This window comes from Geotrypetes seraphini, chromosome 1, assembly GCF_902459505.1.
Source record: "Geotrypetes seraphini chromosome 1, aGeoSer1.1, whole genome shotgun sequence".
In the NCBI taxonomy this organism is placed as follows: domain Eukaryota; kingdom Metazoa; phylum Chordata; class Amphibia; order Gymnophiona; family Dermophiidae; genus Geotrypetes; species Geotrypetes seraphini.
The window spans coordinates 453,025,839-453,040,490 of record NC_047084.1 but is presented as its reverse complement, the minus strand read 5'-3'; the positions used below and the strand labels follow the sequence as shown (position 1 = coordinate 453,040,490).

The window sequence follows — 14,652 nt, the reverse complement described above, 5'->3', positions numbered from 1 at the left end:
CCCTTTGGACCAAACCACACAGAAAACACATGACAGTACATCAGCTGAAAGACACCTCAACCCAGACACTGGCAGCGAGTTCAACTCTAGCTTCCTCAGCATCTACAACTTGGACCTCTCGCCGTCCACCTCTTCAAAACCATGCCCAAACTCCTCATCAGAGAACAATTCCGAACCTCCCCACCATGCCAATACTGGAGAATCAAGCCTACCTCAAATTCCTCCAGAAACTGACCACCAAACTCAGTATGTGCATGGGGAGAGTACCTGAACCAGTCAATGGACAACAGCAACTCCTCCAATGTCTCGACACCTCCCAAACACTCCATAGCAATTCCGATACATAAGACCCTCCTGGACTGCAAGGAAATAAATATGGCAACCCCCCCTCCCCCACTTTTCCAGACTACCAACATCCAAAAGGCACTTGGCACCTGGCTTCGACAAAACCCAACTACTCCACATATCTATGGTCATCACCTCAGCATTCAAGAGACACAGAACAATCTGCACTACCTCTAACACGCCACCAGGGAAGGACCAAAAAACCCTGGACTCGGGGTAGAGAATGTTCCAGAGTGCCATGCTCAGCTCTTGTATCGCCGTCTGCCAGTTCCAGACGTTACTGTACCAGGAGGCCATAGTAAATAAAATCCTCTCACCCCTTCTCCATGACTTAGAAGAATGCAGACACCTCTTCAGATCCTCATTCGATGCCTTTGAGATGTCTGCTCACACAGGGGGATATCCATCTTGACTTAATACCTCACCTGATCTGCACTTCCGCACTCCATGAGGACCTTCATGAACCCCATGGCAGATTCCTCTTGCACGGGTGAGAACCTCTTCAGAGACAAAGTCAATGAAACGGTCAACGACATTAAGGAAAATTGTGCCACTCTCTAAACTCAGGCCATTGATGGCCTGGAATGGGCTGCAAACTCCAGAAGACACCAGAGGGACTGTTGTAGTGGAGAGTAATAGGTTGAGGATGTGACAGATGGGAGGGATCACAGTGGGAGTGATAGCTCCGAGTAGGCAGGTAGTAATCAGTTCAGAGGAACAGGTAGTGAATTTGGAGGAGGAGAGAAGGTAAGCAGTTTCCTCTTCCAGAGGAAAAGGTGGCAGGGGTTGTTGAAAGGAGGTTGGCAGAGTGGACAGCAGGAAAGGGTGGTGGGGGAGGTGACTTTGTTGAGAATTCAAGGTGGATCTTGTGAATCTTGTACTCATTCTACAGGAAATCCCACCTAATGCCATCACAAACACTTACATTCATCAGTGTAGAAATCAACACCAGCCAGGCCAAGGCCTTCCTCCCGGTCAAGCTCACCAACACCATGACTGCCCTCGCCTGAAGCATCTCGTCCTCCAGTTCAACATCAGCATGGTCGCTATTTTGTATCCTGGGTCACCAGACCACGCTTGAGGCTAATACAATGGCACCTCCATTGACACTGGAATCAGCAAATTCAACTGCTGACAGTCTGATTCCCAATTCACCAATCCACCTGCAAAGCACTTGACTGATGGACAAACTGGAACAACCTAATAGGAGGGAAACCACTCAGGCCACCCCGACACCAACTAGTCATCACCACAGACAACTCCAAGCATGCATGATAGGCACATCTACTCCATTTATGCACAGAGGGCAATGGTCCCCCCAGACTGCATTTCTCCACATCAATCCTCATCCAAGTCGCCATGTTTTACATAAAGAAGAGGACATAGGCTCACTCTTACTCTGCAGGGAAGCAAGTCACATATAGAAATTCACCAACTCCATAGATTGGCCTATCCAAGCCATGTATCTACCAGGAGAACAGAATAGCCTAGCCAACAGCCTGAATCACCAGCTAGATCCCTCAGCCTCATAATAGCGAAGGAAGTATTCCATAAATGGGGATCACCAGTCACCACTGAATAGTCACCACTGAACAGAACTTGAAAAGCTCATCCTGCTCCAAGCAGCTCTCTCCAAACCACCTCAGTTCCGACAGCTTCATCCTTACATGGAACCAGGAGCTCCTCTATTCATACCCACCAACTCCACTCATCTCCAGAACCCTATGGAAGATACTCCAGGACAGAACCAGAGTGATCTTGATTGCCCCCTTCTGGCTCAACACCATGGATCCCATTTCTACACCATCTATCAACCCACCCATCATTCCGCCTTCCCACCAGATTGGACCTCATTACCGAGAACGGAGGATCCACACTTCACCACAACCTACATACACTAGTACTGACTGCATGGATGTTGAGAGGCTAAACCTTGCATACAACATTGAGGAGGTACCAATAGTGGCCAGAAGCCCATCAATCAGAAGAGCTTACTCACTGAAATGGAAACAATTCCACTTCTGGTGCTCTGCTGCTCACTTCAAACCCTGCTCCTGCTTCATCCCAAATATACTTCAGTATCTACTCACTCTGTCTGAGGAAGGCCTCAAACTAGCCTCCATCAAAGTCCACCTAAGCACAATTATGGCCTATCATGACACCCCCTTAGTATTACAGTTCATGAAAGGTCTATTCAAACTACACCAACCTACACCACCCTCGTGAGACCTCAACCTGGTGCTACTGCAGCTCACCCTTCCAGCCTTCAAACACTTAGAGGAAATGGACCCCAGGTTCCTCACTTTTTCTTACTACCATCGCCTCAGCCATTCCTCGATTCCTTGAAGACCAGGCACTGCTCAGGATCCACCCCAGATTCCTGCCTAAGGTGACCTCTGCCTTCCACATAAACTGATCAATCATCCTTCCTGCACTCTACATTCAACTGGGTGGTAACACAGAACTCCATCAGCAACACTCCCTGGAATGTGTGTGAGCCCAACACACCTAGCTAGACAGGACGCAACAGGTCAGGCAAGCCTCACAACTGTTCGTCTCCTATGACCTCAACAGACCAGGTCTCCTGGTCAGCAAATGTACGCTCTCATGCTGGATAGCTCCATGCATCTCCTTTGTCTAGAGAAAGGCGCAACTCAGACCCCCACCGGGGGCCCATGTCCACCTGCTCAGGACCTTAGCCACCACCTTAGCCCACATCGGCCCCTTGCCAACAGAGGACATCTGCAACACGGCCACATGGTCCTCGACACATACCTTTGCCAAACACTAACGAGCTCAGCCAACCACATACAAGCGAGGAATGTGCCACGGCTAAAACACATCAGTAAGACCGGACCATGCACTCCTCAACTAGAGAGTCACCAATATGTGGCTGAGCATACTTCTCTGCAATTACCTTAATGTGTAGCTAATGGCTTTATTACCATGGGATTTAAATGAGCTGTGCTCCAAAGTCAATGTGACTTGCTGCACGGTTAGCTCATATGTAAAACTTGTTTCAGTATATGGTGTCCACAAAATTGTTCTCAAAACTGAGCTAAGCTGTGTGTGCAAAACCTAGCACACTTTATTGAAGAGAAGGAATAGACCAGCAGTTGAGGAAGAATGGTACAAATCTGCTTCATGAGATCTTGGACAAGTAATTTAACCCTCCCCTCAGGGCCCCTTTTAAAAAGCTGCAGTAGTGATTCTCCCACAGCAAATACACCAAAGCTCACAGGAACTTAATGGGCTTCGGTGCATTTGCTGTAGGGGGAGGGGAAGGGGATCATACCTTATCCCCCCCCCCCCCACCTACCTTTTATTAAGCTGCAGTAGAGGTTTCTAACGCGGCCTGGAGTGCTAAATGCTCTGACACTGCTCCAATGCTCATAGAATTCCTATAAACATCCGAGTATTTAGTGCCCCGGGCCACGGTAGAAACCTTTACCGTAGCTTAGTAAAAATGTGTGTGTGTGTGGGGGGGGGGGGGGCTCAGCTTTATAAAAGGAGCCCTTAGATTGTAAGACTTCCAGAGACACAAATATCTCTACTGTGTCTGAATATAACTCACCTTGAGCTCCTACTAAAAAAAAAAAAGGTGTGAGCTACATCAAAACGAATAAACTTGCATCAGCTTCTTAAGTGTTCTCACTTCAAGAGCCTACATAGTTCCTTCATACTGATCAGCAGACCTTAGAAAATAATATGTCACACTCACACCCTGGGACTTTGGAGATTGAATTATCCTTCATATCCATCCTCCTTCTAACCTTCCTAGTGGAACCCTCCCGGTGGTTTTGGAGAGATACAGGAAGGGATTATTTGGCTGGACTATACTTCAGACAGGGAATGGGGCAATTTAGCACGGCCCTTTCAGTGTGGCCTGTTTTGTCTCTTAATATTTAAGACGCCCTCTCAAAGTCAACCGTTTACCCCGGAAGTCTCACCTCTGGACAACTTTCTGTTCCAATATAAAGGGAAACCTTACGATGTGCCTGATTGATCTGTGAGGATGCCCCTCCCCCCCCCCATTCAACCCTTGAAATCACCAGATGATGCGGAGGTAGGAGAAGACCACAGGTGGGTGAAGGGAAAGGAAAGAAGCACCAGTGGGGCAAGGGGGGTCATTCCCCCCCCCCCCTTTCAAACCTTGCAGCTTCAGCAAGGTTGCCATTACAACGGCCACAATTAAACAGCTGCGGTAGAGAATGACACAGAGACAAATTTTCCCCCATCCCCGCGGGAACTCATTTTCCCTTCCCGTCCCCGCAAGTTCTTTTCCTGTTCCTGCCCCATTCCTGCAAGCTTCATCCTTATCTACACAAGCCTCAAACACTTTAAAATCATAAGTGTTCGAGGTTTGTGCAGTTAAGGCAGTGCTTACCGGAATGTAACAGGGACAGTGACAAAACTTGCGAGGACGGGATGGGGGAAATTGAGTTACTGCGGGGACAGGGACAAATTTGTCCCCATGTCATTCTCCAAGCTGCGGTTAAACAGCCATGCTGAATCATCCTAGATCCCTTCAGACACACAGGAAGACAGAAGTCACAAAACAGGAGTCACAAACCCCTACATGAACTGCAGGGGGCAAGATATGCAAATTGGTGATCTTCACTGATAGCTAAATAACTACTTCATATTAACTACTGTTTACATACATAAATAATATTAGTCTAAGCCAAAAGGGAAGAATTAACAGTGGAAAGTATACAGGGAAGCATACTTCTAACCCCAACCAAAAATCTAGGGTTACAGCATTTCAGCTTGGAGAAGAGATGGCCCAGGGGTGATATGATGGAAGTCTATAAATACTGAGTGGAGTGGAAAGGGCAGATGTGAAACACTTGTTTACTCTTTCCAAAAATACTAGGACTACTAAGTAGCAGATTTAAAACAAACCGGAGAAAATATTTCTTCACACAATGTGTAATTAAATTCTGGAATTCGTTGTTGGAGAATGTGGTGAAATCAGCTTAGCGGGGTTTAAAAAAGGTTTGGATAATTTCCTAAAAGAGAAGTCCATAGGCCATTATCAAGGAAATCCACTGCTCATTCCTAGGATAAGCAGCATAAAATCTTTTTTACTACTTGGGATCTAGCTAGGTGCTTTGGACCTGGGTTTGCTACTGTTGGAAAGAGGGTACTGGGCTTGATGGACATTCGGTCTGTCCCAGTATGCCAATTCTTATCTTACGATGCACTCAGACAGTCTGGAATAAGATTAGTGGGAAGAACTTATGTTTTTGTTTATCTAACTTTTTGCTTGTTTCTGGTCTTATCTGTATTGTTTGTTAGCAATGTAGATAGCTAGAGCTAAAACTGTGTCCTAGAGTACTGTGTCCAGTTTTGGAAGCCATATCTCTACAAGGATGTAAAAAGACTTGAGGCGGTTCAGAGGAAGGCGTGAAAATGGTATAGAGTTTGTGCCATAAGATACACGAGAAGAGACTGGTATTGATATTCAAACAAACCTCTTTCAGAGACATAGGGTGGTAGAACTAGAGGACAAGAATAGAAGTTGCAGGGAGGTAGAAATAATGTTAGGAAATGTTTTTTTTACAGAGAGGGTGATGGATGCATGGAACGCTTTTCCAAGAGAGGTGGTAGCTTCTAAAACTGTGAGCAAATTCAAAAATGCTTGGGATAAGCACAGGGGATGCTTAAATAGAAAGAAGATGGAAATGCAACATGGCTATTGAGATGTTTCCTTGGGCAAGAATAGTGGGATCTGAGACTGACGCCAGACATATTTGAGTGGTCTATCCCACAAATATTGAGACACAAATAAGAGTGGCCAGATCCAGCATGGGGGAACGGAAGCCGATACCGATGCCAGACAGACTTGTACGGTCTGTGTCCCACATGTGACGAGAGACAAAGAATGGTGGCCAAATCCAGCATGGGGGAATGGAGGCTGATGCCGATCCCAGACAAACTTGTATAGTCTTGAGTCCCACAGGTAGCCAAATCCAGCATGAGGGAACAGAGGCCGATGCTGGAAAGACTTGTGCGGTCTGTGCTCCGCACATGGCGAGAGACAGGTGAAAGTTCGACAGATCCAGTATATGGATCATTTTTAGTTCAAACAATTTTTATTGATGCAAACAACATCAAATAAAGTATAAGGGCACTCCAAGGTGCGTAACACAATAACAATGCATCAAATAAAATAAAATAAGGAGCATATATATCCCCCCCACCTCCCCTCCCCAAACCCCCCCCCCAATGGTACTCTCTATTTAACTTTACTATGACACATCAATATACTCTAAGACACCCATCTTAAAATCGCACTACGGCCCTTAGGATGCAAGGTTTGTAAGTAAGGATCCCATATTCGCAGAAACAACATCTTTCGCTTCTCAGACCTTCCAGCATCTCTCGCCTCCCAGATGGCCAACTGATGCAATTGGTTTTGCCAATGCCAAAACTTTGAGGGGTTAGGGACTGTCCAATATTGAAGAATACACTTGGCCAATAAACTCATCTTCCTACACAACGCCCGATGACCCCTAGGCAAATGACTGAAAGCATCTGGCAAATCCAAAACAAAATGGGTGGGAAAACTACGTAAAGATCTCCCAATTATTTTTGACATATAAGATATTATTTTTTTCCAAAAATTTTGAATAATGGGACAAGACCAAAATGCATGTCCCAAAGTATGGCCCCCTATCCCACATTTATGACATAAAGGTGTAGGTAGACTTCCACTATAATATAACTGTGTACGAGTGTAATAAGCACGTAAAGCCACCTTATAAGTTTCTCTTAACCATGCACACGGGGTCACCCCAGGTGTCACCTTCAGAGTTCGCGCTATATCCCAATGTCCCAAATTAAGCTGTAGTTCTCTTTCCCATTTACCCCTAATGTTATGTCACATACTGCAAGGGGAGGGGACTGTGCAGCCTAGGAGGGAGGGGAAGGCATCGTGACAGATACATGGTATACTTTTGATAGTATTCAACTTATCCTCCCCCATCATGTTTGGCTGCCTATACGGTTGCCTTCACAACCAGCATTTACACATGGGTGACCTGAGCCTACACAGAATGGATTTGTAAGAGGGAGTATAACTTAGCGGTCAGTATCGATTCTTAGGAATTACATGATATCATTACCCATATTTTGAGGGGAACATTAGTGGTACATTGGTTCCCTGAAGCAGTACCGAAACGTGGCACATTGGAACCAGCGAATTTCTAAAGCTAAGTCTTACCTCTTCAAGTTATTAACATAAGATGATAAAGCCATAGCCAGTTTGGCATTCACAAATCCAATAAGTGATTAATACCATCATTTGGACACTGTATTGAACAATGTGATGATTGGGTGGTGAAGCGGTATATTCGCCTTCATGTCTCTGAGCATAAGTTCTAATTACAGTAAAAGATATTTCGTCAATATTGTTTACTGTTAGAGCATACAGAGTGACTTTTTTCTCACTGTTGTACACAGAATGGTGGGCAGGACTCCGGTTGCCTTGTTGGGCAGACTGGATGGCCAATGAGGGTCCTTTTCTGCTATTGTTTACTAAGAGGCTGATGCAGAAAGACACCCTAGGCAGAAGCATGTGGTCACCTAAAGTTCTATCCATACCATGCAGAAAGGGGCTCAGCGCAGAAGTTAATTTGTGTGATAGCCATGATAATGGGGCTATTAATTATTCTGCCCCAATGCAGAGAAATGCACAAAAGATTTAGGGCTCCTTTTATCAAGCCACACTAGCAGTTTCACGTGCATAATAGCGTGCGTTAAACTGACAGCCGCGCTAGCCGCTAACGCCTGCCTTGAGCAGGCGGTAATTTTTTTGGGCCAGCGCGAGGGTTTAGCGCGTGATTAAAAGACGCGTCCACTAACCCCGCTAGCGCGGCTTGATAAAAGAAGCCCTTAAAGTCAAGCGCAACAAGAGAAATGCACCACTGGGTCTGAGAAGATATAGAAGGGTTCGTTGAGAGGATTTACAGTTTGGGGGATAAATACCAGTTTTACTTTTTTTTTTCTACGAGCATAATTGCTTGCAACTGTAAAGGCAGAATGGGAGGTGACGGCTCTGCACACAGGTCTGAGCAAAAAAAAAATTATAATTGCGCTTGAAATGGAATGTTGTTCTGCTTATAAACATCAGCCTCACAAAAAATGTAAATGCAAGAAAATTTTGCAAAGCTGTGCTAGCTACTAGTTCAAGTTCAATTTATTTGATATACTGCAAATATAAAACCAAGATGATAAAGGGGTTGGAGGTATGCGTGGCGCGGTGGTTGAAGCTACAGCCTCAGCACCCTGGGGTTGTGGGTTCAACCCTGTGCTGCTCCTTGTGACCCCGGGCAAGTCACTTAATCCTCCATAGCCCCAGGTACGTTAGATAGATTGTGAGCCCACCGGGACAGATAGGGAAAATGCTTGAGTACCTGATTGTAAAACCGCTTAGAAAACCTTGATAGGTGGTATATAAAATCCTAATAAACTTAAACTGGGATGGAACTCCTCTCGTATGAGAAAAGACAAAAACAGTTAGGGCTCTTCAGCTTGGAAAAGAGACGGCTGAGGGGAGATATGATTGAAGTCTACAAAATCCTGAATGGAGTAGAACGGGATTTTTCAATCCGTTAAAAATTACAAAGACTAGGGGGACACTCGATGAAGTTGCAGAGAAATACTTTTAAAACCAATAGGAGGAAATTTTTTTCACTCAGAGAATAGTTAAGCTCTGGGATGCGTTGCCTGAAGATGTGGTAAGAGCAGATAGCGTCGCTGGTTTTAAGAAAGGTTTGGACAAGTTCCTGGAAGAAAAATCCATGTCTGTTATTGAGAAAGACATGGGGGAAGCCACTGCTGGCCCTGTATTGGTGGCATGGAATATTGCTACTCCTTGGGTTTTGGCCAGGTACTAGGGATTGGCCACTATGAAAACGGGCCACTGGGCTTGACGGACCATTGGTCTGACCCAGTAAGGCTATTCTTATGTTCTTAATTTAAGTGGTTTACAATATAATGAAAATGGTAAAAAAAAAAACAAAAAAAACTAAAACCCAAATCTACTATTATTTCAATAGTGCTGCTAGACGTACACAGCATTACACATTAAAACATTCAAGAGGCAGTCCTTGCTCAGTAGAGCTTACAATCTAGTCAACGGACAAACAGGACAAGTAGGGGTTAGGGAGTTTCTCAGGCAGGCATGGGTCCTTTACAAGCAAGTGAGGTTAGGAGTTAAAAGCAACCTCGAAAAAGTGGGCTTTTAGCCTGGATTTGAATACTAAGTCAAAAATATACAAGGGAAAAATATATACCAATGGTATCAATGCAGGAAGCAAAAAGAGTCTAATGTTAATACACAAGCTTCCACTAATAAATAAATACAATGGAACTTCTAATGCTGTTTTAATTGGTAGGATTAAGCTTAATCCTACCAATTAAAACACAGCATTAGAAGTTCCATTGTATTTACATTTATTAGTGGAAGCTTGTGGATTTGAATACTGCCAGGGATGGAGCTTGACGTAATGACTCAGGCAGTTTGTTCCTGGTGTGTGGTGGAGCAAGAAAGAAAGAACATAGTCTGGAGTTGGCAGCAGAGGAGAAGGGTACAGTGCTAACTGCCCCTGCTGTACCACCTTGTGCGCGTGCATCCATCTGGCTTTCGGCGATTAGCACACAAATTCAGTGCACTTCGAAGTTTGATAAGATTAGCTTATTGCATTGGAACAGGATATTTTCTCTGTATGTTTGGAGTAGAAGCCGTGTGCTCATCCATCAGCATGCGGCTCTGCCGATAGTCTTTCTGCATCAGCCCCAAGAGTTTCATTCGGAGGTTGTGGAGTAGCAGCTGCTCCAAGTGGGTCTGATGATGAAGCAGTGACACCTGGAGGGGGAGGTAGATTTTGGCAGTAAAGCATCATCATAGGCTCCTCTCTCTCCTTCAATGACCACCTCAACTCCTTGGTAAAAAAATTCTTCTTTAGCCTTCATATGCTGAGGAAAGTGAAATCCTGCTTTCATCATTCTCACTTCGCCATCCTTGTTCAGTCCACCATCCTCTCTAGACTGGATTATTGCAACTCCATCTTTATAAGCCTAACTAAGAAAAACCTCCATAGACTTCAGCTAATTCAGAACGTCACGGCTATGCTTATTTTCGCAAAAGGCAAGTTCGACCACGTCTCTCCACTCCTGTCCAAGCTCCACTGGCTTCCAGTACACTCCAGAGTCCTCTTTAAATGTGCCTGCTTAGCCTTCAAGATTCTACACGGCATCCTTCCTCCCGTTATTCCACTCCTTTGGAACTCCTCTAACCCTAACTCCACTAGATCTTCCCAAAAACTGAAACTATCATTCCCTTCTACAAAAGGTATATCTCGCGCAGGAAAACTAGGAACATCCCTCCCTTTTAGAACCACAGAACTATGGAACAACCTCACATCCCCGCTCAGAAATTCAAACTCCCTCCAATTCTTCCGCAAACACCTGAAAACTTGGCTCTTTTCAAAAATCTAACACCTCCTGCTCTCTGGGACCCTTGTCCCTCTCTCTCTTCTTGTTCCTTTCCTATAACCCTTCATTGGAGTTCCTTTCTATTCTAACTCTGTAAACCGTGCCGAGCTCTACGCTTGTGGAGATGGCGCGGTATACAAACCTAAGGTTTAGTTTAGTTTAGTGAAGCCTGAGCAGCAGCTGGTTGGAGGTCTAGGACCAGACAGCAGAGATAGGCTGGACGAACACCACAGATCATCTCAGGACTTCCAGCAGCTACCAGTCCAGTTGCACTCTTGCCTAGAAACTTGGGGATACGAGGAGAGGGACAAAGAGATGGAAACTAGCAATGGAAAATAGAGGGAGATATAAGGGTAATATTGTGTTGGGATTTGCATCTCAAACTATCCAACTAGTTATTAATACTTAGAGGAATGTAATTCTTGCTGTTTTTCAATGATTATCCTTCAAGGACTTTAGTATCTCAGTTGGTTAAGTACATTGTTGGTGCTTGTTATATACCTGGAGTTGAATAAGGTTTTTTGTGTGTGTGGGGGGGGGGGGGTTAAATAAATCTTTATTGATTTTTCAAGCTACAATTGTGCAACAAATGAATCACAAATATGGGTATTACAAACCAAGCACAACAAATGTATAACATTAATGCTCTATTATTTTTATCCCCTCCCTCCCACCAAATATATTAAAAATCTTCATGAAACTATTCATAAATTCCTATATCAATACCATTCCCATTCTCCCCCCCCTCCCAGGATGTATATGTTTACATGTCCACAAAATGAAAAATTATTCCTCTCTACAATATTTAGCCAATGGCTCCCAAACATCCATAAAATTCTTAAATTGTCCCTGTTGTATGGCCAAACAATGTTCCAATTTATAAGTAAAACATAGTTAATAACAGTTAATAAGTTAATAACATTTGTAAATCCTGGCAGCCAGCCTTGTTTATAGTCACAATCATTTCTGTTTCTATACCTGGGGGAAAGGGAAGGAAATCCCACCCACTAACACCCTTCTTCCTGAGGTGGAAGCACCAGGTGCCAAGAATTCAGGGACCGATGGAGCAAGCCAGGTCATCCTCAGACCCAGGGACACCAACACGAGGCAGTACCCTAGTCTCAGAGAACATGCAGTATCCTATTTTGCTTTCAAGGATAGACTGATAAATCCCCTCCACTCATTCTCCCCTAGCTCCAGACTCTGCTTCTTCACAATTCACCCCTGGGGGAATCAGAGGTTTAATCTATCCCTCACACTCCCTCCCTACGCCTCCGAAACAGCACTTTCTCTTATGTATGGTTGGGTGGACCTCCTTCTGTGTCTCAAGTGCATATCTCTCAGTACATTTGCAGCCTGGCTGTATTAATGTGTTTCTGTCTCTTTGTTTCCCTTGTCCCCCATCTCTTGGCATCTGAATTGCCATGTGTTTGATCTCAGATACAATCTGTTTTACCCTTTTTGTACAGAGAAGATTTGATAACATAAGGAGGGACTACAGAAAAGCTTTTCTGTCTCAGCATCCTGTTTCTGAGGGGCAGGAACAGCATCCAGCCCCTCACACGCCATCCTAGGTATAAACCAGGAGGACAGAATCCAGACCCTCAACTGTTTCCCAGACTGGACATCTGGACCTCTGTAAAGCTGTAAGGTCAGCTGGACATCCGCAAAGCTGTAAGGTGTGCCTACACCCAGCATCCCTGATTCCAGCTTCTCTCGTGCCATGATGTGCACGAGTTTTGTTTTCATTTTTGTAGCAAATGCTTTAACCGTCTTGCTTTGATACTGGCCATGACAAGTTATGCTATGTGCAATCTGATATTCTGCCATCCTCGCAAATCAGAGTTCTAAGTGGGTTACAAGCAGCATATCGTTACTTAGAATTATATATAGAATGATACATAGAATTATACATGTTAATTATACCTGTAATGTAAGATAAGGCATCTACAGTAAAACAGTAACTGCTAACATTGTCATTCTATCGAGTAAACATTTATTAAGTGTCCTCGATGGGGGTCACATGACATGGTGGTTTTCCCTCTCCACCCCCTACTTTACAGCTTCTCAGTCTAAATCAAAAAATAGGGGAAGGATCACTGAGACACTAAGGGCTCCTTTTATCGAGGTGTGCTACGGGGATTAGGGCGTCGGACATTTCATAGCGCTAACCCCCGCGGAAAGCCAAAATACTAACGCCTCATCAATGGAGGCATTAGCGGCTAGCGTGGCAGGCGGTTTATCGTGCGGTATTCCGCACGTTAAACCCCCACCGCGCCTTGATAAAAGTACCTCTAAGAATGCTCAGGTGGTGTTCCAGGATATACCTGCAAAGGACATAGGGCTAGATTCACTAACCTGCCCGATCGTGACCAATCTGTGTCTGATCCGGGCAGGTCTGATGGATTCTTCAATCAACAATATTCTAATGGGGGGCGTTCGGAGGAACACCCCCATGCGCCGACAAGGATTGCTAGTGTGCGATCCAGACGCATGCACAGACCATCTGCTTTCCCTGTAGATGGTCTGCGCATGCGTTCGTGTTCGTTCACTGCATTTTGTATTGGTGTTTTTTTGGAGGGCCCCGACTCAATCCCCGGCAGCAGCAGCAGCAGCCTCTTTTAAAACTTTTTAAAAACTTTATTTAAACCTCTCAACTTCTTTGTGAGCCCGAGGTTTTAACCCGCGGATTAAAACCACAGGCTCGCTGTGCAGGGAAGGGCAGGAGAGATTTGAGGGAGAGCAGGGCGGCGATTCAGGGCGGCAGGCAGGAGAGATTTGAGGCAGAGCAGGTAGAACAGATTTGGGGCAGAGCAGGGCGACGATTTGGCAGGCAGGAGAGATTTGGGGCAGCAGAGAGCAGGGCGTACAGGGTGGCAATGGAGCTGGAGAGTTGGAAAGGACGTTTGCAACTGGTCCCCAGCAGTCGCTTCTTGGGTTGATTGGCCAGCCCAGTCGGTTAGCAAAATTCGTTTTGCGAATGGCATCCCTGCCTACTTTGCATGCCGTTCCCCTCATTTGCATGTGCGGATCGGAATCGGATCGGCAGAGAGGTAAGTGAATCGGGCCGGAGTAAAATAGGGTCTCAAAGGGGTCGGAAACCGATTGGTACACAATCAGTTTGCTTAGTGAATCTATCCCATCACCCAGTTTGCTCCTGCACAAATAACATCAGAGGGATGTAACGTTACTGGAAATGTCCAGTTATCTCTTTTGTAATCCGCCTTGAACTGCAAGGTATAAGCGGAATAGAAGTCACTAATGTAATGTAATGTAATTTACTGCTACTTACGTTTTCTATAGCGCTAGCAGATGTGTGCAGCAAATCCCGTCCTCCCTCTGTGCCTGTGGCTCTCCTGCTAGCCCGAGGTTTCTGTAGATATGCACACATTACGGGCAGGCAGACGAGCAAGCGCCACCTGAGAAGAATAGAACTGAAGGGCTAATTCAAGGTATGCTACATCACCACAAGCAGCAAGCTTGAATGCCTGCCAGTTAAAGACTTGCACACTCCCCCAGGAATTCTCCTCAGGAATGCCAGGTATCTCTCCAGGGCTGGGGCAGCAGTGAAGAACCCATCTCCAATCACCTTTCACAGCTCTGCCCTGAAACAGCAACCAGGGGAAGTGTTTTTCAGAGTGGTCTGGAGGGCGGGGGAAGGGATCGGAAGCATTGGGCCCTGCAGGGGAAAAGGGGAAGAGATACCCGTGGGGCCCCTTGGAGCTAAAGTGTTCATGCATGAGAAACTCCCTAACCCCCTACTTGTCCTGTTTGGCAGTTTGATTAGATTGCAAGCTCTACTGA

General features: G+C 45.4%; 1 protein-coding gene across 1 annotated transcript in view; it reads right to left on the bottom strand.

The window, feature by feature from the left end:
• LOC117348929 (semaphorin-3F-like) overlaps positions 1-14,280 on the bottom strand; it is a 216,932-nt gene extending 202,652 nt beyond the window's left edge. The window contains exon 1 of the mRNA XM_033921591.1: positions 14,141-14,280. Coding sequence (XP_033777482.1) covers positions 14,141-14,239 — 99 coding nt within the window. The 5' untranslated portion in view covers positions 14,240-14,280. The remainder of the gene's footprint in view (positions 1-14,140) is intronic.
• Between the last annotated feature and the right edge of the window lie 372 nt (positions 14,281-14,652).